The 25,104-nt window shown below is 46.6% G+C and overlaps 1 protein-coding gene across 2 annotated transcripts; it reads left to right on the forward strand.

Annotated features, from left to right (window-relative positions):
• rims3 (regulating synaptic membrane exocytosis 3) lies at positions 1 to 25,071 on the forward strand. Of its 2 annotated transcripts, none has more exons than XM_040188410.2 (7): positions 1 to 275; positions 8,486 to 8,821; positions 18,562 to 18,703; positions 18,782 to 18,894; positions 19,503 to 19,604; positions 19,708 to 19,847; positions 20,331 to 25,071. In XM_040188410.2, the coding sequence occupies exons 2-7, from the start codon at positions 8,551 to 8,553 to the stop codon at positions 20,541 to 20,543; spliced, it is 981 nt and encodes a 326-aa protein (XP_040044344.1). In that variant the 5' UTR covers positions 1 to 275; positions 8,486 to 8,550; the 3' UTR covers positions 20,544 to 25,071. The 2 variants fall into 2 exon arrangements, with proteins under 2 accessions (XP_040044344.1, XP_077937977.1); XM_078081851.1 differs by having other exon boundaries at positions 8,531 to 8,821; positions 20,331 to 22,904.
• The last annotated feature ends 33 nt before the right edge of the window (positions 25,072 to 25,104 follow it).

The raw sequence follows: 25,104 nt of genomic DNA on the forward strand, positions 1-25,104 counted from the left end.
AAATCCACCCGGCATAATCTCATCTTCCCTCTCCTCCTCTCCTCTCCTCCTCCTCCTCCTCCTATCGTCTCCTCATCCACAGCAGCGCGCCTCGGACGCCTTGTGACCAGCAGCACCGAGAGGAGAACAAACAGTCGGACGAACCAGCCGTTCTGCACCGCGACAACCAACCCCCCAAAACACACGATGACCTTCTTACAGATACGAGAGAAGCAAACTGTTATTTGACAACTTCCGAGCCCGCGCCTTGCCTCCGCCGCTCCCTGCTGCATCCGGTAAGTGCTCAGGTTCCTTTCATTCATTTATTTATTTATTTAATTTGCAGGAATGTCAGTGCAGCTTACTTGCCGCACACCGATGCTCCAAATCATTTTAGCACCAATTAATAGCACATGATCGGTGACCAGAGGTGTGTGTGTGTGTGTGTTGACTGTTTAATCACCTTTTTTGTTGCATTGGAAGTCGAGTAATGCGAAGATGTTTCATGCGTTATACCTCGTTAAGTGTTTAAAGGATTTGTTGTGGTCACAGGGGAAGCTATAGACGAGATAATGCCCATTAAGGCTGCCGGTGTGGTCATTTTAATCTGACCTAAATACTTTATTTCTCTTCTTGTTGGTGCTTACGTTTCTCGAGGCGCTACATGTTTGGACAGTTAAATACGCTCCTCTGGGAGCTTTTAAGACGTTACTGGATGTCTGTGAAAACACTTTTTGCTTTGTAGGGGGACTGATGAAGTTCAGCTTCGTCAGTAATCAACTTGGATCTTCAATTTAGATTAAGGTTGCACGGAGCAATCAAATGCATAGAAGTGATTTAGGAATCATCAGCTATGCTACGATTGCGTTTGTAGGTGTGAGCGAGGGGGACAGTGAGGGTGGAGGAGATAAATAAATGCAGGTCCTTAGTCAGAACTCGGGTCAGATCGGGTGCATGCTGAGGTGTGATATTGGATCAGATGGCAGATCTTGGCTCAAACCTGTACTCTCCACCTGTAGTGAGGGGCCTGTGCCTCCCGTGTCTTCCTGTGAAGAGAATCCAACAGTCTGAAAGCTGGTTAATGTGTCCCCCACATGTTTCATGCTCACAGTGAAAAGCACTGTGTGAGTACACTTAACTGGCCATGAAGGAGCGTGCCCTCCTTGGCCGACGACAAATACGCCAAATAATCATCCATTCGAACTTCATTCTCTGAATAATCCATAGAGACGGTGAAAGCTGAAAATGGACTCTGGAAATACAGCCGTGCCGCAAGCAAAGCCCTGTCCTATTGACATATTTACCAGGGCATAACTATATTTGCCTGTGTGTGTGTGTTTCAGTCAGATCATATCGGGTGAGCTGGCTTCTCGAAAAGGCCAGGCTGACTGCTGTGCACTGTATCATCTTCCATCAAAGAGTCTCTGCTCACATGCACACACATACTTATCTAAAATTGATAGCCAGAAAGGGCAAAGGCAAAGTCCAATGCAGCCCACCCACACAGACTCCCATACGCACGCACACACTTCAGACGGGTAGCTGGCCGCTGCTGGGCCTGGTCTTCTTTAAAGATGCTGCACCTTTTTTTATGCGTGTCTGCGCGTGTTGTTGTGCGCACTTGACCGTCTGCAAGGCAGAATCCCCTCGGCCAACTGGCGCGGATCATCAAAGAAAGCAGCTGTGGTTGGTCGATAATACGCGCCTCTTTTCCCAGTTCAAACTCTGATTGCTAATGAGATTCTGGTGTCTTGTTCGGGATTATTTTGCGCTTTCAGATTGAATCAAATAAAAGATGAGGGTCTCTTTTTTATTTTTTAAGTATTTGTTTTGCATTACACCGTCGGGAGGTCATCCGGTTGAATGCCGCTGGGCTTTTACCGAGCTGTGTTGGACTCGGCATCGGCCGGTCTCCAGAAAATCAATTCCACTCGACACCTGATACGCGTGTAAAAGCTGCTGCTGCACCCAAAGGTGACCTCCATCATACGGACGAGACTCCCTCCCTGTGAACCCAAAACCCGTCTACGAGGCTGAAAGAGATTATGCAAAAAAAAAAGAGATGACAACGGTTAGAGGACTTCACCATACTATGCATCAAAAAAATCTGTAGCTGTCCAACCACGTCACGGTGATGGTTGCAGGAAGAACAACAGATTTGAAACAGACACTGAGAACAGTTTTGCAAATGCAGGCATCTTTCACACTATATTCAAAGTTGAAGTAAATGGCGAGTAAGTATATTATACGGCAAATAACAACAACTAATTAATATTCCATTGTAATATTCCAACACTCGGACATGAAAACCACTCCAGAAATGAGGTCACATACATGAAAGGAAGATGGGCGAGTAAAACCTTGAAAGCCTACGATGGAGATCTAAAAAACATTAGCGGAGAGAGAGAGAGAGCGAGAGAGAGACACACGGCTCTTATCTCGCCCTCCCTCAGGGTCTGACTGCGTGCCGATGCTCGCGTTCCTCCCGGAGGTCTCGCACTGCGTGAGACGGGGCGGACACCTCCGGTTCGACCCTGTTCCCAAAAGCCTGTTTCAGCTCCTGCCTCAGCCCCGAGCTGGAACCCGGTGATCCAGACTGGGTAAGTGGTGTGAGGGACAGTGTGCTACCCCCCCCCCCCCCTCCACCACCTCGCCCCCCTACCCTCCCAGCCACCGCGAGTCAGGCAGTCCCTCCCAAGTCTCCTCCATCACGCCCTTCTTAACCCACTTTCAAGGAGAAGAGGGCACAAAGAGAATTGTTCAGTGCCGGACGGCGGTTGATGGGAGTCGAGAGCTTAGGGGCCGACCGTTGGAGCGCCGCGGGGGGGAAACCGTTAGGAAGGGGATTATTTATTTTCCAAGCAGTCGGTGTAGTGCGCAGTGATACAGTGCGTCTCATTTTCACGCCAGGTTCCCCCGCGGAGGTGTGCAGAGAGAGCAATCCTATTTGAGCTGGTGAGACCGCTGCCCGGGGGATAAGTGACGATACGAGGGAGGGAGGTCTCACTTTCACTTAAAAGTTCCACACTGTTAGTTGCCGAGATCTTGGAATGCAGCAATGTTGCAGAGGAGAGGACCGTCCAATGGGGGTGTGGACGCCAAGTTGTTAGCGTGTTTCTAATCTGCTCAGTCAGATTCTGTTGTAGAAATGCTGCTGTCTGCCATGATCTCTGCAGTGCCAGTACCATATTTTCATAACCACCGGTCATTACAGTCCAGGCTACAAAAATAAGAGTCAATTTGTAGAAAAGAGGTCATGATCACGGGGCATCATTAACATGATGTGGTTGTGATGCTCTTTCACCTTTCACCTGTGTGGATGCAGGAAAACCCAGCCAGCCGTGGTTCTGGCGTCATAACGTCCCGTGTAAATCGAGTAGGCGTCCATTTGGTATTTTAATCAGTTCTGTTTGAATTAGAAATGGACGTTTTATCTTCTATTTACCTTCCTGTGCGTTTACCTTCCAGTCAAGTAGCAGCGACCTTTACCTGGGAAGACGTCATGGCTCATTTGTGTTTACTTCCATTGTAGGTTACAGGTGTGCGTCACAGATTTTAACTGCGCATTTCAATACAAAATAAATCTTTTAAACAACTTCGGACATTTTTTTTTTTTACCCTGATGCACCCGATTCATGCAATCAGGCTGAGAACGCGGTGTGACGGATTGAATTTACGTCCGCTGTCACAAGGTGATGCACACGGAGCGACTAAATGAATCCCCTCGTTAAAGATTTTATTGGATAAAACGTTTGATTGGGCCAATAGGTGTGAAGTAAAGCTTAAGCTCCCTACATACTCCCCTCTCTGTCCATTTCACGGCCTTTGGCATCGTATCCGTGTGTGTGTGTGTGTGCACGGGGCATTCAATTACTCTGGACAGTGTGAAATGGGACATTTGTGAATATTACGGAGATTCGAGCGTATCTGGTCTGTTATCCTCCCGATACGCTGCTCTGTCTTTGCCAATGTGATGACAAGAGATCAGATCTGAGCCTGCGTGTCCCGCTGGAGACTCGGGTGTCGATTCAAGTCCACCGGCCGAGTTCAACGTTTCGGCTTCCTCTCCTGCCACTCTGGCACGTACGTTCAGTCCAGCGTGTGTGTGTCTGCGCTACGCTGGCTCGCTCTGAGTGCGATTTTTGTGTGTGATCCATTTGGCTCTCAGCCGGCCCACCAGCCTGGCACTCTTTACTCTGTATGTGTGTGTGAGTGTGTTTGTGTGTGTGTGGCTACAAAGCCGCCCTTCTGTTTTCTCTCCTAAAGAGACCTCTTATGATCAGAGAGATGCATCAACGCACACAAACACATACACACACACACACACACACACACACACACAACACCGGGTCCAACGCAATGACAGCAGGTGCCGCCTCATACAGTACCACGATCTGGGCTGTATCCACGGGAGCCTCCACAGGAAGTGCGTTACAGCTCCTGCCTGTTGGCGTGCACTGCCGTCAGCTCACGCTTATGTTTTTCATTTTTGCATGTTGCATATGAACAACATGTGAAATCTATCCGTCGACAATATACATAGTTACATGTATGATCACCTTTCTCTCTGCTGAGGAAACATAGTTTAATAATCTAGGCTACCTCCTCCTCAAACCTCGTTATATTCAAAGTCCTAAAGGATACAGGACATTTTGACATCAATTACCAGGGAGTCACCGTAGTTGGACACACACTAACAGGTGTAAGTCACACCTAACTAATGGGGGTGTAGATGTTGTTTAGCCCTTAGAAAAGTATAAGCTCATTAATTCAATTAAGAACACGATTGTTTCAGCCACAATGGCCTTAATCAAATGAATAGTGACACATCGGCTGTTTGTGGTGAACACATTCAGGTAGCCACACACACGGACTCCCAGCATTTCTCATTTAATTTGAATGTCTTGACGTTGGAGCATATCAATGATGACCAGTGCTGGTTAATTTTTTGGGGGGAAAAACGTATTCTTCAGCAACCACACATAAAAACATTTAGTGTGTTCTATAAGTACAAAACTAAACCGCGTTGATATACTGATCAGTTTGACTTTATATGAATTGCTTACTGGCGATTTACAGTCAGGGCTGACAGGACGTCTTTACCATCAGCTTTGCCGCTAAATTGTGGATTAATTAGCTGACCGACGGTGGCCGTGTGGCCTGAGTGAAGGAGGCACTTTAAACCGATCAATTGATGGATCACTCAGCCGTATCTAATTACAAGCTTGTTTGCCATTTGTGTTTATGCGATAAAACTCAAAGCAGAGGTCAGCTTCTTTGCGTCAGAGTCGAACTGAAAACGGGGAGGAGAATTCCGGGTCCCTCTATGCAGCAGAGGTCCAGGGCGCCGAGGAGCAGCCGATCGCCACCGGCGGTTCCGGGCGGAGGCCGATGGTGTGCTGACAGGGGGAGAAATAAATGAGCCCTCAGATGAGAAGTCCGGAGAAGCTGTCTGGCACATAAATGAAGATTGATGGGCTGCTGGTTGTGCTTTTTTTCCCGTCCGGCAACACTCAGCGTGGAGAGTATGGTACGGTTGAAAAACAAATGCACGTGGCGTTTTTTTTCTTCTTCTTCTTCTTTTTAAATACACAACTATTGTTTATGTCCAGCATGATGGCACCACTACAGCCGGTTTACTCACTGTTGATGAAGGGTACTCCATGAGGACTCACATTTTCTTTTGGTAGTCTGATTTATACGCTCTGCATTTCACACAAGATGGAATCTAAAGATACTTTTTTAATGCTATTTTACTTTAATGCATCTTTATCTGACAAAAGAGATTCAATTTAAACCCAATTACCAATGTCTCTTGTCAGTGTACATGCCATCTGGGCAAATTATATATATATACATGTTATATACAGTACACTTAAGTTCACCCCATTTCACTTTGGTGCGAGACACATACACACACACACACACACACACACACAGCCTGAGGATGTCATCAGTAAGACACTATCCTCGCTCTCTCACTTTATTTCTCACAGATCCTGCAGTTGTTTCCCATTTTTGCCGATTCATAATGAAGCGTCTTCTCCTCCCAAATCTCCCGCAGTGGTTCCTCTCCGTCCCTCACAGCTAAGCAGAAACAGTCTCTCTGTCTTCCATCGCGTCCTTCTGGCTGCGTTGTTCGCTGTGTGTTCAAAGCACAGAGCCCCCCCCCCCCCCCCCCAGAGAGCTGGAGAGAAGTGTGCATGGGCTGCAATAGAAGAGAGGGGGAGAGAGGGAATGCAAAATAAAAAGAAAAAATAGGAGTGAAAGCGCATAAAGGCTCAGCTGAATTTTGCATTTTTAAAGCCCCCGCCTCCCCTCGCTTGTTTTTCCCCCTCCACAGCCGGTAGCGTTCTACAAAGCATGCAGTGTTCCTCTCGGGCTGTTACACGTTTTCATTACAAAATGTTCCTACATCCGTTACAACGTTCCTCAGCACCATTTGTTGTGTTTTGGCTAAATAAAATCCACGCTGAGGGTCAACAACAACACGTTCTGGGTCCAGAAGCACCACGGAGTGCGGTGGCGTGACATAGCAGAGCGCAGACGATGATGTACGGAGACGTCCCGAGCACAAGGGAATTACGTCTTCAATTTGAAAGTTGCGTCGAGGGCAAATTCTCTGTAGTGCATGTGTATTATTTATGACTTCCAGTCACGGGAGTGAGTGTTTTTAGTGGAAGAATTTGAGCACCGTTTCCTGCGCTTGATGGTGAATGATGTAAAACTGCCGTCTTATAGTCACCCGAGTGCAGAGATGGCATTCAGAGGCAAAGTGAGATGGGAAATATGTCTATGCAGGAGGTACAAAAGTCTCCCCACTCCATTAAGACTAAAGTAGGTACAGTTAAATGCTTCATTTTGTAAATATTGTTGAGGTAAAAGTCAGAAAAGAAGAACCACACACAGAGCAGGAAAAGCGTGGGATAACATTCCTATCGTCCTTACCTGTAGCAGCTTTGGATATTTAACAAGTGTATGCGTGCACACTAGACAGATGATAAATATGCTAAATGTTATATCCGATGCACATTTTGCATTGTCTTTGTAAACATCTCTTAGGGGTGAAATGTGCACATGAACTTTACCGGCCGCGCCGGACTCACAGGATTTAACGTTTCCTCGCAAAGCGCTGCAAAAATACTGCATTGCTGTATTTTTTTTTTAGAGAGGACGAAATTGAAGTTATATGGTGTGAGTTAAGTATTGAGGAAAGAAATACAATGCGTGTGAAAGGATGTTGGACACCGTGCGTCTCCACATTTAATGTGCTCTCGGGCTGTGTGTTCAGCCTCAGCATAATCACTCTGAAGCTCGGGAAGAGAAGGGGATAGGAGAGAAGGGAAGGGGAGGAGGGGGCGAAGTTTTGACCTGTCGCATCAGGAGAAGCGCAGCTGCAAATGATTCAACCAACGGTGGCTGCATGATGGCCGTCTGTCCCGCTGTCAGGGCTTAAATGCATCTATCGGAGCAGTCATTGAGTTATTATTATTAAAAAAATAGGGGTGTAACGATTCATTTTAACAACGATTCGAATCGCGATTCATGGTTGCTGATTCGATTCATTGACGATCTGGGTTAATTTAGAACGATTCAATTCAGTAACTTTACTGGACAGTGCAGGCAAAGTTTCCGAGATCCCTGTTGTTTCTTGTAAGGAAATCAGGTTTTAATTAATTATGGATATTATAAACAAGCGAACAACAATTAATGGCAAATGTATTCGTCGTGTTTCCGTGGTTTTTTATTTGTCTTCTACATATTCTACAAACAGCGACCGACTTATTTAGAACACCTCCGTGTTTGCAAAAGCGAAAATGTTTCCACACGCTGGATCAATAAGTTGGTCTGTAAATGTCTCGCTCGCAGTCGTCTCCTCCACGCTGTGTTTTGTTGTTGTTCCGAGTTTCGCGCGGCTGCCGCTGCGTACTGATGACGTCACAGACAGGCAGACTGAAATGAGTAACAATTAACGTGTCTAAAGTGCTAAAAAACAAACAAACAAACAAACAAACACACACTCATTCATACCGTTTTTGTACTTAAATCCAATGTGCAGTTTCCAAGTATCGATACAATCGATTTATGTACCATTTCAATCGATTTGTAATCGATTTATGTCGTCCGGAATACCGATTTGCGGAGCACAGGTCGATTCAGTTGGATCACAAGAATATAAATCGATTAATCGATTCAGTGGATGAATCGTTACACCCCTATAAAAAAAACTTCTGCTTCTCTCACCAAAATGTCGTTGTGACCGCCGGAGCTTTGTGAGCCGAATACTCCCGAGGAGTCAGTCCACCATCAGCCGGAGCCTGTGCTTCATCACGGTGTGTGTGTGTGTGTGTGTGTGTGTGTCTTAACTCACGTCCTCGTCGGGGAGCCGCAGCACTTCTCAGATCTTTGCTCTCCTTATTTGTCTTTTATGGCTGGAAAATGTCCTTCAAGCCACTTACACCTGAAGGTCTGTTTTTCTGTTTATTCTCCTCTTTCCCCTCCTCAGGCCTCGCTCCGTCTATCTCACCCCCCCTTCCCTCCTCCTCCCCAGCCCTCCACCTGTGTGGGACCATGATGCTCAGCAGCTCCGTTGTGGAGGTTCCCAGCCCGGGCGGGATGGGCGGTCTCAGCGGGCTGAGCGCGGCAGCGGCTCGGAACGTGGTGCGCTCCTCCAGCATCTCGGGGGCCATGTACGGCCTGGAGAAGAGTCCCGGCGGCGGGGGCCCGGACTCCGCTTCGCTGGCCGGCAACAAGAAGCGGCGCTCCAGTCTGGGCGCCAAGATGGTGGCCATCGTGGGGTTGTCGCAGTGGAGCAAGAGCACACAGCAGCTCCACCAGCAAGGTCAGTTGACTATGATAAGAATCTGTTTTTCTTTATATTGTTCAAATGTTTTCCCGTACAGAACAGTGTTTGTTTCACTCTTTGCACGTTAGCGTCAGCGTCCACTCCAAAGGGGTATTCAAACGCCTCAGTTACAGTACAAAAAATGTCCCGTTTTCCTCGTAGGAAAGCGACTCCCTGCAGCTTTCGGCGATCTGAACTCCTCGCACAACTTCAGGCTTTAGGTAGCCGGCGTTTGAGAATAAACACAACGGGACCAACTCGGACATGGTGACCGTTTGGCTGATAGGCGGTGAACCCGGGTTCACATGCACAATCGCGCACGCACACACACTCAAACACTGCGTCATTATCTTGCATCATTACCCGTCTTTGTCTTTTCCTACTGCTGGTGCAAAAGTACACAACGCCACACACACACACACACGGCTGACACTTGTCTGATGGGGAGAGAGCTGTCGATATTTCCCCCATGAGGTCTTTCATGTCTCTGCGTTCGCGCCGAGGACGGCAGCACAAAGGTTTGGGGTGGGGGGGGGACGAGTTGCGTGTCTAAATTTAGATGTTCTCAGCTGCCAGAAGAACACCTCGTGCACCGCTTCCTCCTTTTTGCATCTGTATCTCGTCTCGTTAAAGCGATTTTGTCTGAGATCCTGCATGATAGTTTTCCTGGAACCCTCGGGGGTCGAGGGGGGGGGGGGTGTAACACTGGATTTGGGTCTGGACTTAACGGCCTGAGTTTAGGTTAAGTTACGGTATTTGTACTTGGGGATCAAAAGTACGGATTAATCCAACCCTGTTTTAAACTTCCTCAGGTAGGCTTAAAAAAAAACAAGCTTTAATTGGTTTTAATGTGTCCCGTCTTAGATTATATCCACCCAACAACAAGATGACGTCACTGTTCTACCCAGAATAAGCCGTTCGCCAACAGTTTGAGACTGAAAAGTCGTTGTCCGGGTGACCCGGAGAGGCTGAAATGGGCCACAAATTACCTCCGGTTTTTCTCCCCTACTTCCTAATTTAGAGCCGGCCCCGTCTGGTCGGCTGTCACCGCTCCGCGTCCCGACTGACACCCGCATCGATCGGCCGACGCCTCCTTCGCTTAGCTCGGTCGATCCCCTAACAGCCGACAAGCCCCCGTTTGGATCGTCCCCCTGAGATGTGTGAGGGAACTAATATGCACCAAGGTGTAGAAATTTAGGGAGGGGGACAAACAGAATGCGATCTGCTTAACGGGAGAAACTACCATCTGTCTTACGGCCATTTGTTGAATATTATTGCATTTTTCTGTTTCAAATGTATCTACTCCACATAGTGTGATTTACACTTAATATTTAAAACTAAATGAAGGGAGGTTGGGAACAACACTCGGTGAACAGCGAGGAAGATGAAGACAAAGTGAGCGGAGACGGTGGGGTAATGTGTCACCGTCTCACCATTAAAGGGCTATTAGGAGGTAACGTGGTTATGCTGTTGTTATTGTGTCAGAGTTCCTGCAGGGGATGTCAGATCCACCCGTGATCAATTTTGTGAATTGGATCGAGTCAATTTCCAGCTATCGTCAGAATCTGTCCCGCTGAACTCGTATGCAAACGGGGGAGTTTAGTGAAGAGGAGAGTTTGTGCTTAGTCTGTAAGGTCTTTTTTTCATCAGGGGTTCCTAGTTGGCTTTAGAATTTGGCATTGATTGATTTTTGTCCAATCTGGCCCTTTCAAGTCCTCATATGGGGTGAAACTATAATGGAATATCATCAAACCTTTTCTCACTGAGAACGGAATTGAGAACTGATTGCCACCGTTCAGCATTGACATGAGGAACACAAACACCTGCACACAAGTTGACTTTCGATGTCCAGGGCGAGAAGGAAGAAGACGCTATTCGGTTTACAAAGTTATTCCAAACAAGTAAATCTTTGTCCGTTGACAGCCAGTCAATCGCTAAATTGCCCTGTTGCCTCCAGATTTTACGTGAATGCAGAAACCGTTGGTGTGCTTCCATGTTTAGATGCTTTTCATACAGGCTATTTCCATGCATTCCTACAACAATGCGGTTTGTTATCTATATCGGACCCCGGTTTTCCTCACGTAATTCCACTCACAGCCCCGCATCCCACTGTGCGCTCGCCTCATTATTCTGTCTTTTGTAACAGGCAAGTATTCAGGGTGGCATTTTGATCTGCGTTCTATTTATTACCCGCTATTATTGGTATCGGTGAGTCACTCCTCCGCCGAGCGCCTCCTCCTCTCCTCGTTTGGTTCATCCTTGACTGAAAACAGGCCCGGCGGAGCGTCCCTCGGCACCCCGTCAGCCGGCACAGAGGGGCGCGGCTCGGGGAGAAACCAGCGCCTCTGACGACGAGCGGGCGGCTCGGCGGGAGAGGTTAAAAACCCGGGCGTGGACGCACGGCTGTTTTTATGTTCCATTCAGCGCTCTCAACCCCCCCGTTCATCAACGCACGTTGTCTTTAGTTTCTCTACTTCACTTTTCCAATCTACTTTATTTAAATCTCTCTGACTACTTGTTTGTGTTTCTGCGGCGCTGGAGACGCTGTCGTCAATAAACCAGACGCACGGAAAAGAAACAGATGCAGGGGAGGAAACTAGCGAGGCGGCTAGAGAATAATGTACATTGAATTGGTTCCAGCTTTTGTCCCGAGGACCGGTTGCAGATGCATTTCTGAGTGCGCTGTTGTCAAACAAACCTCTTGAGTTGGCCGACTGGAGCTGTGGTTGCCGTCCGTGTTAAAACAGTTGTTGCCTCCCCTTTTCTTTACTTTGCGTTTCTGTCAAATAGCCCAGGTGGTTATTTTATTTTGTTCACTTTCGTTGCCAAATCCGAGATTTAAATCCTTTTTTCATAGGCTTTGTTTTTCCTTGTAGAGCACATTTTATCGAAGCTACGCGGCTTTCACGACTCCAGGAACTCTGCCTGAACGGCTTGGGGAACAATATGCTTACATTACTCATAAATCGTGATATCTTAAGAGCTTCAGTGCTTTCTCCCTTAAGCTCACGCTAGCCTACACTTGTGTTTATTACCGATAAGCAGAGAGAGGGGCGCGCCGAACTATTGACGGTATAATGTTTAGCTGAAGCTCCGCTTTGATCAGTTTGCATGAACCACAGTGTACATGAAAGGTCCTCGTAGTTCCCGAAATACATAACACAACATGTCAAAAGTCACATTAGAGAGAGGTCATTTCCGTGAAAGTGTTCCGTCTCTGTATATTGTATTTTGCCATAAGCGATAATCCTATTCCTCATGATTGAGTGTCTCGGTGATATTTTAGCACAGTTGAAGGTCACGGAGCAGTTTGTCCGCTGGTTGAAAACAGCAGGCTTCTGTGCGTCTCCGAGGCCGGAGAATAGATCTGGCATTTTAGCCTCCGGCGGGCTGCCAGGGTGACTCACTGGTGTCCTACTTCTGTGTCTGAGTCACGGCAGCACACTTCAGGAATTTTTGGCAGAGACGTTTTTGGAGGAGCTTACAGTGATCAAACCCCTTGGAGGGAAAATTCATCCCCCTAAAGAGAATTTCTCACATTTCATGACAGCTCAGGAAAAAAAAGGCTTTTGAAGAAACAGAAACAAAGAGGGGGATTTTTAGAGTAGCGACAACGAGGGCCTTGCGATCACCTGACCTGCGGTAACTTTCATGATAATCGCTGTTTCACAGGATCACCACACATGATGGGTATTTATTCTCTTGACTACCGGGCAGAATCCCCCTAGAGTGTTTGCAGCCGCTGTTTTCAGGTGAGCTTTCTGCTCCCTCGCCCGACCTCGAGCTTCACTACTTTGATTTTGCGTTTTGAAGCGTAGCTCTCCGGGACACATGCAAGCTGAAACCGTACTTGTGTCTCTAAAAGCTTTTCTCGTCCCCACCGGTGCTTTTAGGAGGCTACCGAACACCAGCCGAGCTGACCCCCGTGAGCGCTTACTCTCCATCCTTTTCTTCCTCTTTATGGTTCCTCCAGCTCACCAACATCTTCCTTCTCTCCGCCATCATTTCTGTGAGGCTCTGAACCTTCAATCCAAAGCGTCCGTTTATAGAAACAGGCTTTTTGGCATTTTTTATTTTTAGCCTTCGCTCAGAGCCCAGCTAGCCGTTTCCAGCTATTTGCGCTAAGCTGAACTGCCTTTGGCCATTCCTTCAAATCACTCCCCTCTCGCAATCTAACAAACACATTTCCCAAGATCTTCCTTTTAACAGCAACAACTCAGCAACACGGAGTCGCCGTTTCAGAGCCGCGGTCGGGTGTTACTTCTCATAGATGTCGGCGGGCCTTCAGCTGATCTGGCAAACCACACTAATAGAGTTCAGCGACCAGAGTCGCTTGCTCGCACCCCCCACCGGGCTTCAACGGTCATTAAGTGGCAGCGTGTGTGTCACCGAGCTCGCCGTGCGTAAAGGTGAGTCCCCGCGCCGCGCTATGAAGGACTGTGTGTAAAAGCTGTACCCTGTAATCAGAGCATCACGTCTACTCCTCTCGATGGAAGAGTGCTGAAAACCCACGTTAATACACAACCTAAACACTGCTGCCATTTGCCGAATGAAGAAAAGAGAATGTACAGATTCAGTTGTAAATCTCTGTAGACCAAAGTGGCTGCTGCTGCACAGCAGGAAACATTGATTGAGATCTAGTTTAGTTTTTATATATATATATAAACGGCAGGTTTTGTGAAATAATCAAATGTTAGTTTTCAAGCCATTCGACTCGCCCGTTTCTTCTGTATAGATTGTTTGGTCATCTAATCCGCCCATCGGCCTCCGAGTTGAGTAATCAAGAGGAAATTACATCTGAATTGGATTACTTTTTTCCTCATTGTAATTAATTGTCATTAGACAGGAGTCTGCGTGGCATCTTAACTCGTGACAGACATCCTGCCGTACAGGAGAGGATTTAGATTTCTAGAATCGTTTCCTTTGCGGTGCTGAGAAAGCCTAATCGCATTGCACTGACCTCTCCCTGGCTTATGTCCCTGCCTGAGCTGTTAATGTCCCTGTCACACAACACTGCCAGTGCATACGACAGGAGGCGATTAGTTTTGTTTATCTCCCACAAGTTATCATTAAAGACAGAATAACACTTAGGATACTAAGCTCCACTTAACTCCCCCACTACATTTATTTGTTTTTGCATGACTCTTGGACTCGAGCAAAGTGGACTGCAGTCTCATAAAAGGTTGAATAATAATGGTGGTGTGATTTCATCAACTTCAGGACGGGGCTGGCCGTTTCCCCTTGTTTTCCAGTATTTATTCTAAGCCAAGGCAACCAAGCCGTGCTGGCTTCAGCTTCACATGCGAGTAGCGGGAGTGTCCGTGATCGCCTCATCTCCATCAGGTCCTTTTCCAAAACGTCCAACGATGCCCTTCAACACTCCTTTAACCTGCTCTGTCGGGATTACGTGGGTGGGATTGCGTGGGTGGGATTGCGTGGGCGGGATTGCGTGGCCACGCTATTTATCAGTCGTCGTCAGAATCCGATTAAATTGCTGAATGGTGATTGGATTGCTTAAGCGAGTGACAAATGAACCTATGAACTAATTAGGCCCCGCCCACAACAAAGTGGTTTGAAAAGCGAGCGCACAGAAATATCTCGTATGAAATTTCCCTTTCACACACCGTGTTACTGCCGTATAGCCGTAACCAGCGATGTTTTTCTTCGGCAGGCAGCACCATTTATTTTTACAACTCACCGCCGTGCGCGGAGCGGTCAAAGCAACTCGTCCTGCGTGTATAAAGATTGAGTCATGGTTTTTGCAATAATGAATAACTCACAACAAACACGTTTTAACAGGGTAAAACACCACAACACATAAACAATTTCTAACACTAATAACTGTACACACAAATAAAAGGGGGTACTAATAAAGTATCTGGATAATTTTGTTTTACCGAAAAGTAACTTTGCTCCCCTTTTTATGGCACTGGCAACATTCTAAACGGGAGGCTTCAGAAGTTTACAAACTAATGGGAAATATCCTGTTATGAACATGTTTGACTATTACTATAAAGCTTTAAAAGATGGACATTTTTTAGTCTCCAGCTTTATACAACATATAAATTGCGACTTTACTGACTCGCTGGCTGTAATCTTATGTAACTGAACAATACATGAATGTAGCTCCGAATCACTGATTCTCATACTTAATCTCTTCCTACTTCTTCAACCCTGAATCTTCCCTTTCGTCCAAATTTAGCAGCATGCGTCCGGCGGGGAAGACACCCCAACAGATCTTTCATCTCAACACTCGTGCTTAGTTACTGTTGCTATGCACGGTGGATCGTTGTCGTCACCGGTGCATCCAATAGGCATGTCGGCGCAGCCAGGGAGTCTAAAAACAGCATTCCATATTACGGCATATAATGAGAAAGGCTTCATCAGTGGTCTCTGCAAATGTCAGCGCAGCTTTAATGTTCTATTACGCGCACACACATTATACACACGGTGAGAAAAGCCGTATTTCATGTGCCATTGTGCACGCCGTCACAGTGTGCGGCTCTTTTCTGCATTGTCGGCATGTTCAGTAATCGCACCTTTCTGCTGTTAAATCTCTCCACTGAAGCTATTAATCCGTCACTTTCTCCCATCGCTGTCGTCTTCCCCCGTCCCTCGCTCTCCTTGTTATGACTGCCAAGCGTGCGTCCTGCGCCGACGTTTCAATGACCACCGGGGGCTTTTGCACGGACGAAGAAAGTTCAGAGCGTGCGTCACATTCCTGTGATATCGCTGAGCGTTAGCCGTCGTAGTGAAGCCAAAAGGAGGGACTTCATACAGCCTGGTAACACGAAAAGACTTCCTCTGATGGAGCACGGCAGCGCACAAGGCCTTACGTAATGTTGTGGAATATCTGTCAGACGTCCTCTAATTACTCCTTCAATGGGGTGGGTGCGTGTGCTTTTGATGTTAACACGGTATAACAAAAGTTGGTTCAACCGGGGAGTAAGGAGAGGAGCATATTCGCTAAATAATTGAGATGAGACGGGACAGAGGTAAAAGAAAAAGGAGGTTAGTGTGATAGAGGTGGACGGTCGCTGAAGGGGAAATGAAAGTGCAGCAGACTTTGCAGACATATCTAAAGCACATCAGTGGGGACATGTTCACAAAAATGGTGCCAACAGCTGGAAAACATAGAAATGAAGGAAGAGTGTTGTGAGAGAAGGAAAAAGAAGTGTAGGATTAAGGAGTGCGACTCATGGACTCGAGGACAATGCGAGCGAGGAGAGACACAGGGCGAGGGGAAAGGCTTGTGAGCGAACACGCCAGCCGGGGCTCTTGGTGCAATGCAGACGCGTTGCCATGGAAACGGATGGAGGGAAAGCACAGACGAAGAGGAGGAGGAGGAGGGGATTAAATGGGAAGGAAGAGATCACTGGTGTGTGTGTCTGTATGTGTGGATTAGTTTCATAAGTGGATACGGAATTGGGTGAATGAAGTCCTTGACAGTTCAAGGATGCATTTCGAGTGTCCGACCCGTGTGTATTAACACGTCATTTTGACAGATCCTCAATCGTGAATACCGTTATCGTACACACTTATTAGTTAATGAATGTTGCACAGTTTTAAAGCTGTAATTAAGTTTAATCAAGAGTCTGGAAGAGTTCAGTTCACACCAGTGCGTCCATGTGTCTGCTCAAAGTGCAGGATCCCTGATGAAATGTTGCCCCTATAAATATAAGAAGGGAAAGTGATGGGGGAGGAGGCTGTCGCCATAGCGCCATTTGTCTCAGGTGGCTTTGTCTGGGTCCAGATCTGAGGGCGGGGGTTGTCATGGCAGCAGTAGGCAGTGGAGTTTGTCTGGATGTGATGCTGCAAACATGCACACACGCTCTTTCTCTCTCACACACACACAGACACACAGACATACACACTGACTGCAGGATTATAAATAGAAGCCAGCATCCTTCTTCTCATCTGTGTGACCCCATCATTCTCAACTTCCTCTTCAGGCATTTCTCCTCACCACTTACTTCCCTTTGTTCTTCTGTTTTGCTTCCCCCCCCGCCCCGCCCGACCCCCGGAGTCTCATCAAGTGGCTTTGTTTGCTATGTGTTCATTGCCATAGCGAAGGTAAGGATGCGGGGTGTCTGTGGTTGTCATGGCGACGAGACACAGGCACGGCACGGATGCTTAACGAGCTCGGAGTGGCTCCGCCTAATGAAGTGGGACAGCTGTAACTGGGCGTGCGCTCAACCGACGACAATACAGCAAAGCGCTTGTTAAAAGTCTCCTTTGCCGGCCGGGGGTCTTATAGAGGAGGGGCGTGAGACCGCCCATGCAGACACGAGCGGCCGCCAGGATGCTGCACTCAAACAGGAGACGTAAATCTACCGCTATTGACTTTAAAAAAAGGAAACCGTCTGAGCTGTCTGTAAAAGCTTTATGACATCGTTAGAGGTCTTTGTAAAGCCGAGTTGTGGCAACGCAGGGACCCACGGCTGTTCCGTCGTCCCCCGCTGCCTGACTGACCTTTCACCTCCTGAGCTCAGACTGCCCTTGTGACTGTGTAGTGTAAATGTGGCACGTGTGAAGGTCTGTACGTGTCTCTACAGATCATCACGTTGAAAGAATTTTTTGTATTGCATTGTCGTTGTTTTTTACAGTCCTCGGTTTGACTCAAACCCAGCGGCCTTTCTGTGTGGAGTCTGAACGTTCCCCTCCGCGTCTGTAGGTCTAGATAAACTGATAAACAACCATTCAGGCTCAGATTCACACAGGCCGCTGGGTGGTTTGGGTCGCACACACATTTAATATTTTCTAGATGAATCAGTTAATTACTTTGTTACCAAACTGTCAGTTTTTTTTCTAATTTCCCTGAATTCAAGGGGATTTATTTTAATCACATTTGTAAAGCCTGAGCGTATCGTGTGCTTGAACAATTACTGAAACGATTATCCACGTGTGGTTCCTCTGTGAGATGTGAGCCTACATTGCTCACATTGGACCTCGAGAACTCTGTTTATTGTTGTAAGGAGGAGAGGCGAGACCAATATGGCGAGTGACGGAAGAGATAAACGAATGATCGCACAACCTTCCGTGTCACATGCGGAGCCACGGAGCACTTTGGACCACGTCAAGTCACGCAGAGGCAGAAGTGTGCCGCTACAGGAGATAATTCCTTGAAAGCTTCTCGTGTGGTGAGCAACTCTCTGGCTCTTCTCCCGTTCTCCTGGAGTCAGCACAGCTGCAAAGCACAACCACCCCCCCACGGCGCAGTTTGCGACGTTCCTCGAGTGAAGTGTTTGTGCGTCTGGCTCAACAGTCCCCCCAAGAAAATGTATTGCGCAGCAGCCGTTGTGAAATGGTGCTCTAACTCTTTTCAAAATGCGCCAGAGTAATACCTGTGAAGTGGAGGAAGATTTTCCATGAGGGCCGAGACGTCCCGGTGGAAATGACGTGAGATTGCTTCCTTGCCTGGGTGAACTTGCTTCAAAATAAATAGTGGAGAGATGGGTGTTATCGGGGCTAACCTTTACATCTAGTAAGTTAGAAAGCTCCATCTTCATCGTAATATCTGAAGGACAAGCTACCGACCTTTCACAAAACCAAATTGCACCTAAATGTACAGGCAGCGTGTCCCCGTGAAATGCTCATCAAGCAGACGCTGGTGTGCTGGTACTTATCGGATTGCTCTACTTCTTCCTGATTATTATGCTTAGTGGATCATGCTGCTGAAAGAATGTCACTTACAGCCGGAACCTGTCGTCTTACCCCCCCCCCCCCCCCCCCCCCAGACGGCGGGACGAAGAAGCTTCGCAGCACCATCCGACGGAGCACGGAGACCGGCATCGCCGTGGAGATGAGGAACCGAGTGACACGGCAGGGCAGCAAGGACTCCACCGACGGCAGCACCAACTCGAATAGCTCCGACGGAACGTGAGTACCCAAAACCATCCGGCCCTCCACTCGTCCACGTGCATGCAGCATCCGTCACTCTTGTCTTTTTCCGCTTAGGTTCGTCTTCCCCACCACACGCCTGGGGCCCGAGAGCCAGTTCAGCGACTTTCTGGATGGACTGGGGCCCGCGCAAATTGTCGGCCGGCAAACGCTGGCTACGCCCTCCATGGGTAAGCCATTAAAGAAGTGCTCATCATCGTCAAGCATAGCTTCCTTCTTCCTGCGATTTTTATGACATTTAATGCACTCGAATCTCCGGTGGCCTCGAGCACGACTTCATAGCGCTCTCACTTCCAGTAACAACAGCCACTTCCAGAATGATTTACAGGAAACACCAAGTCTCAACAACTATTGCGGTAAGGGCGAGATTCAGGGCTCTTCAACCACGTCAAAACAATCGCAGGTTATTGAAGATGTTGATCTGCAGGACGACAAGAGACGATAATCTACAGCCGAAGACCAAACTGAGATGCGCAGCAGCCTCTAAAAATACCGCACATTACTAGTGTATTCACTCAGCATGATGAAGTTATTCTTGCATGAGATATAAATCTTTCATGCGAAAGGGCATTGCTCGCGAGAAACCGCAGAGCACTGCGCTCCGACATACCTGCCGGTGAGGACCTTCTCGCGGCTCTGTGTGGCCCTCTGCAGTTAGGTATCGGCCATCGCAGCTTCAGGGAGCTGTAACCAAGCAGCACCATGTTTGCAGCTTTTCCATGCCGGTTCTACAGGCCTCCCGTCGGAGCATTAAACGTGGTACGTTGTGCCTCTGCAGGGGACGTCAACGTGGGCATGGTAGACAGAGGAGGGCAGCTGGAGGTGGAGGTCAACCAGGCTAGAGGGTTGACAGCCAAGCCGGGCTCCAAGAACATGCCAGGTACCCTGGACTGACTTCCTCTTCTGCGGTGTCCCTCCATTGATCCGGCCTCTTGGGAAGTGTGGGATTTTCACCGTGTTGTCTTTTGTCGCTCCGTCCGCAGCGACCTACGTCAAGGTGTACGTGCTGGAGAACGGCCTGTGCTTGGCCAAGAAGAAAACCAGAGTAGTGAAGAAGAATCTGGACCCCACCTACCAGCAGGCTCTGTTGTTTGATGAGAGTCCTCTGGGCAAAGTCCTCCAGGTATGACAAGTAGACGCAACCACCTGACGGAGCTCTTCAGTTCTAGTCCAGGACTGCATAACAGGAATCAGGACATTTTTATATTCGCTGAGAACAAGGTGCTTAATTGTCAGTCACATTAACAATTTACAACTGAATAGGCAACAATCAAAGCGTAAATATGTCTCACAGTATTGTTTGTTAAAAATGTACCACTTAAAGAGACTGCGTTGTTGTGGTTGTCGTCAGATTTTGATTCTTACTAAATCCTGATTGGTGCATTGTGATATCACCATTCTCCAAATAAGCCCCGCCCACCTCGCCTTTTTTAAATTTATTTTTAAAGCAGAATTCTCTGCTGTGAAATTTGGCCAGAAATTGTGTGTTCATGTAGGTCCTCATCACCCATATGAAGCCTGATTGAGATGACTCATTCTGGGACTTTTAAAAAAAGGTGTGACATGTTAGTGTTGCATGTATAATGTATTCTCTGCTCTCCTCTAGGTAATAGTCTGGGGGGATTACGGGCGAATGGACCACAAGTGCTTCATGGGAATGGCCCAGATCCTTCTCGAGGACTTGGACCTGTCCGCCACAGTCAGCGGCTGGTACAAGCTGTTCCCTACCTCCTCTCTGGCAGATCCCAGCATCGGACCCCTCACCAGACGCCTCTCCCAGTCCTCCCTGGAGAGCGCCACGAGCCCCTCGTGCACCTAGACACCTAGTAGACACCCACATGCACGGGCACAAGGCAGAGTCATGCAGACACGTACTGTATATACACAACGACTAAGTGCAAGACAGGTAGCCATACACGTACACACATATACCCACGTGCATCGGTGGAGGGAGATACATTTGACATAAAAGTCCAAATACATGACGTCATCCACATGACTACACACACTACGTCCACATACTCACATTCTTCTCAGTACTTTTAGTTGAGAAAAACAGAGCAAATTCAACTTGAAGTAGTCTTAGTAGTACACCAGAACATGTAGCATTTTCCACTGTCCCATTTCAACATTTCTTACCACGAAACAGCAAATCTGCATTCCAATGTACCAGATCGTGGCGCGACGCATCCCAGGGTCATGTGACCCCGATGCCAGTTTCTAAACCCTCTATGCCAAACTAAGGAAAAAAACTTTATTTTTTAAAACCAAAGCAATTGTTATTGTTGTTACTACTATAGGTCGTCGGTGAACTAGTATACAATATAAAGTATGGATATGTAGCAGAGTCAATGACTTAGATGTAATGCAAAAAACAACATACATTCTACACGCGTGAGCTGAGAACGACATAAACATAACAGGCTCGAGAAGTCCCACAACGGCTGTTATGTGAGGTAGCAACACTGCTATTCTTTAATTCCTACAGGGCAGAGTTTATATTACAATGTGTGCGTGTGAATAGATATATATATCTATATAGATATATCTATAAATATAAATAGATAGCTAAATACTTATTTGTATTTATGTATCGGCTGCACTCTGCATGTTTGCTTGCAACCCTCGTAGAGACATTTTCAAGCGCTTCAATCATTTTATCATCGCCTCGACCAATGTAGCAGATATAGAGCCACTTTATTGCACTGAGCAGGGTAGGAGGATGGGGCTTCGAGGGGGGGGGCTGTCAGGGCCCATTAGAGGAAAAGACACCAGGTTACATTTTGGATCCTTCATCTTAAAAGCTTAATAGTAAAGGACTGCTGCGCCACTCCGGGCATACTGCACAAAGGCTTCCTGGGAAACGTGTCCAGCTGGAGTGCCCCCCCCCCCCCACTTCCCCTTCCCTCTAAAACCAGCACTCCGACATGTTTGAACTTCCGGTTAGTTTCCTTTTTGATTCTCACACTCTACATGATGAAGGAAGACGGCGAGCGTGCTTCTGTCTGCGTGCAAACATGACACACGGCTCGTGGCATCTGCCACTTTTAACCCGTCTGCGTGGTCACCCTTCTCTGTGTAACCTCTCTTGTTGTAAATGTGTCAACTTATATTGAAATCCAGATCATTCTTCCTATTCTTTCTTTTTTTTTTTTTAACAGCTGACTATATTGCCAGTGTTACTATTGGAGCAGGTTGACTGTTGAGCTGCTGTGTGCCGTAGTGTCACTCTTTATATTTCCTGTTAGGCAGCGTGTTTGTGTTTTAAGATGGCACTTTAATGAAATATATTTACGTTTGAATGACAAAGATGCAGGTTTGACAACCTGCTTGTTTATTGTTGAAGATTTGAATTGATAGATATGTATAGAGTGTATTTTATCAAGGCCCGCTAGGGCAGCTGAAACTGGTCACTGCTGTCCCTGATTTTAGCATCTTAATAAGTGACTTGTTTGCAAAGCACTTTGATATTTGCAGCATCGGCACAGTAAAAAACTAAACGATTACGACAAGCGCTCCGAAAACAACCATTTACTACAATGCGTTTGTAACACGCGACGTATTTAAACTTTCTCCTCTGTTGAGAGAGTCTTAAGTTTCTTCTTTAACGTTTACCTCGCACAATTGCCAACGCCACTTTGATCTCGACATCCGCCGCGTTTGGTTCAGAGACGTTTTTCAATCCGTCCGTCTCGGGACCGACGGCGAACCTCGGGGACGGATAAAGACACTGCGGCTGTATTCTGGTGGACGTGGGAGAGCGGCTCCTGCTGGGCTATAAATAGCTTGTGCGTTTTTCGGAGCTCACGCTTTGTTTCGTCAGCACACTTTCTTCAAAAAGGGAAACAGAGAAGCACTTTTTCCCGTCAGCACAGACAAATATAACGCTCTTTAGACTTTGGGTAAAGGGATCTGTGGCATTATTGATTTATTTTGGGATGTATACAGGCTTTTTAGAAGACAACGGTCTGGATTCCAATTTATTTTTACGTTTTGGAGCTATTCCTTAGAATATCTTTAAATGTATGAAGTCCCTTTTATGAACCCTTTTTCATGTGTATGTAGTCTTGTGGAGAGTTGGCTTTATGTTAAAATAAGGACTTGTACTCTTGGTATTTGAACACATTCCTTTCAGAACGTGTGAGGACGGGAAAATTGTTGGTTGAGAACGTAAAATAAATCTAAAAGGCGATTTCCGGATCCATGTAGCTTCCCTGCTGAATGTTTAGTCATTGGTTCGCTCTTTAAAAATGCTGTTGATGTTTTCCATGTGATTTCTGATACTTTTATGGGGCCGCATATGTCCCTTGGCTGTATGTCGAGTGGCCCAAAACATGAACCCTTCCGATGATTGAGAGTACAGACGGAGAAAAGGATTATTCTATAAGAAGTGCTTTTCATGGAGGGCGTTTGAATCCTTCAACCAAATGGAAAGTTTGCATATGGCCTTTCTTGAAAGTGCTCGATCAGATAATAATGAGCAGCCAGATGTGAGAAAGCTGTACAGATGTGTAAATATTTATCAAAAAGCAACATGCACCACAGTGAAGAGAATATAAGGATCAGGGTTTTCGGATATGAGCATCAACACCTTACATCACAGCGTATTGTAGTAACACGCGATTAACGTACACGGTCTCTCGCGTAGTCGTTTTGATTTATTCGGACAGTTTTAAATGAGTCGAAGAAGCAGCCGAGTAAAATCCACGTTGAGCATCCTCTGAATCAACTTTATGTGTGCAGAACTTTTATAACGCATCTTCAATCAACCCGAATCGTCCCTCGGGTGCCGGAAATGTCGGAAAGGTGTTTTATTTTTGTAAGGAGAGAGGTGTTATTCAGAGGAGGAGGAGGAGGAGGAGGAGCAGGAGAGAGTCAGAGAGGCATAAACCTGCCTTGAGATTCTGTTGTGGAAATGAGGGCTTGTTCAGTTTACAAAGGCCTTATTTTGTGCACGAGACATTGCTATCACTATTGTTGCACACAACTGAAAGTTTTGACAAATGTATTTTGCTTGAAATGTACTGAAGTTATATATGTGCATATGTATAGTTTTCTGAATGTATTTCTTAATCCTTCCACCAGAACGTGTCATTTTTGTTTTTTATTTGCTAACTCGTCTTCTTGAAGACTTTCCAGGGACCTCGCCTGCATTTTACCGCTTTTACCGGATTGTCTTATTCTTTGTGTGGTCCTTTTTAAAAAGATCAGCTCTGTGGTTGAAACAAGCATGAGTTATTTCTGGCCAAATACATTTTATTTGATATTTGATTTTAAATCGCCACAATGAGTTTCAGCAGAAAGGATCCCCCCCCCCCCACGCTGCAGATTAAATTATCAAGTAGATGGAATGTTTAAAAAGATTTTGTACTTTGAGCTTGAAAGTGTCCGCCGCATGGTTACTCTGATGCTTTTCATCTATTTAATCTTCACGACTGCCACCATAATAATCATGATAATGACGCGTCGTGAAGTCAGTTGGACCCGAGAAACAACGTCGACGGAAAGTCATTAAGATGCAAACATCTTAAAGTAGCATTTCTAACCTTCCACTTTCTGAAATACTTGCGGCAGTGACCTCTGGCTATTTAGAGTCAAACTGTGTGGAGACGACGAATAACATTTAAAGTAAAAGTCCCATTTAGAAGCACTTGATGTGAGAGCATGTGATGCATTGTGAACAGCTATTTTATGATCGCCCCCCCCCCCCCCCCCCTGTGAGCAACACCGTTTTGTTTAGGAGTTTTTGGTGTTGATTTTCATTTTTCTGAAGGAGCATGCGTTCCGAATGTCTGTTTACCAACAACACTGCTGAGCTGATGCTCAAAAGAGGCATGTTTGTCTCCGTCCACGTCTATAAATGTCGGGTAATCACAGCACAAGTCTCCTCAGTATCCATTTTCTCCTTTTTAGCTGTCCGTCAAACTATATTAAGGCCGCTGTCAGTCCCCCCCCCCCTTCCCCGACCCGAAGGACCGAAGCATCGGGTGAAACAAAAGCTCTGTGAGGTTGGATTGCTGGTTTTGGCAGGAATGTTTGTGCAGAAGGGCGAAGCCTGGCAGACTATATGATGAAATGATGCTCACAAAGAGGAAAAAAAGGGAGCTGTAATTTTATACCTGTGCTTTGTAAATGTTTTCTATGTGCAGTATTTGATAATGTAAAACTGGTATTTTTGTGGTTTGTACGCTGCAGAATTGATAAACTTACGGTGCACGTAGTTTTGTAAGAAAATTGAACCAAACTGAGGAAAAAAAAAAAAAGAACAATTTCGGATTCAGAAGCCTGTATTTGCATGCCCTTTGACATCTGGACGTTAAGTCAATAAAGTTTATTTGAATCACAAACATTTGTCGGGTGTGTATATTTCAAACAGTTTT

Source organism: Gasterosteus aculeatus, chromosome 10, assembly GCF_964276395.1.
Source record: "Gasterosteus aculeatus chromosome 10, fGasAcu3.hap1.1, whole genome shotgun sequence".
Taxonomy (NCBI): Eukaryota; Metazoa; Chordata; class Actinopteri; order Perciformes; family Gasterosteidae; genus Gasterosteus; species Gasterosteus aculeatus.

Excerpts from the sequence above, each read along its gene's own strand:
- rims3 (XM_040188410.2), top strand. The coding sequence starts at position 8,551 with ATGATGCTCAGCAGCTCCGTTGTGGAGGTTCCCAGCCCGGGCGGGATG. Across the intron at positions 19,605-19,707 it reads GGGCTCCAAGAACATGCCAG|CGACCTACGTCAAGGTGTAC; the intron begins GTACCCTGGACT and ends CTCCGTCCGCAG. Across the intron at positions 19,848-20,330 it reads CTCTGGGCAAAGTCCTCCAG|GTAATAGTCTGGGGGGATTA; the intron begins GTATGACAAGTA and ends GCTCTCCTCTAG.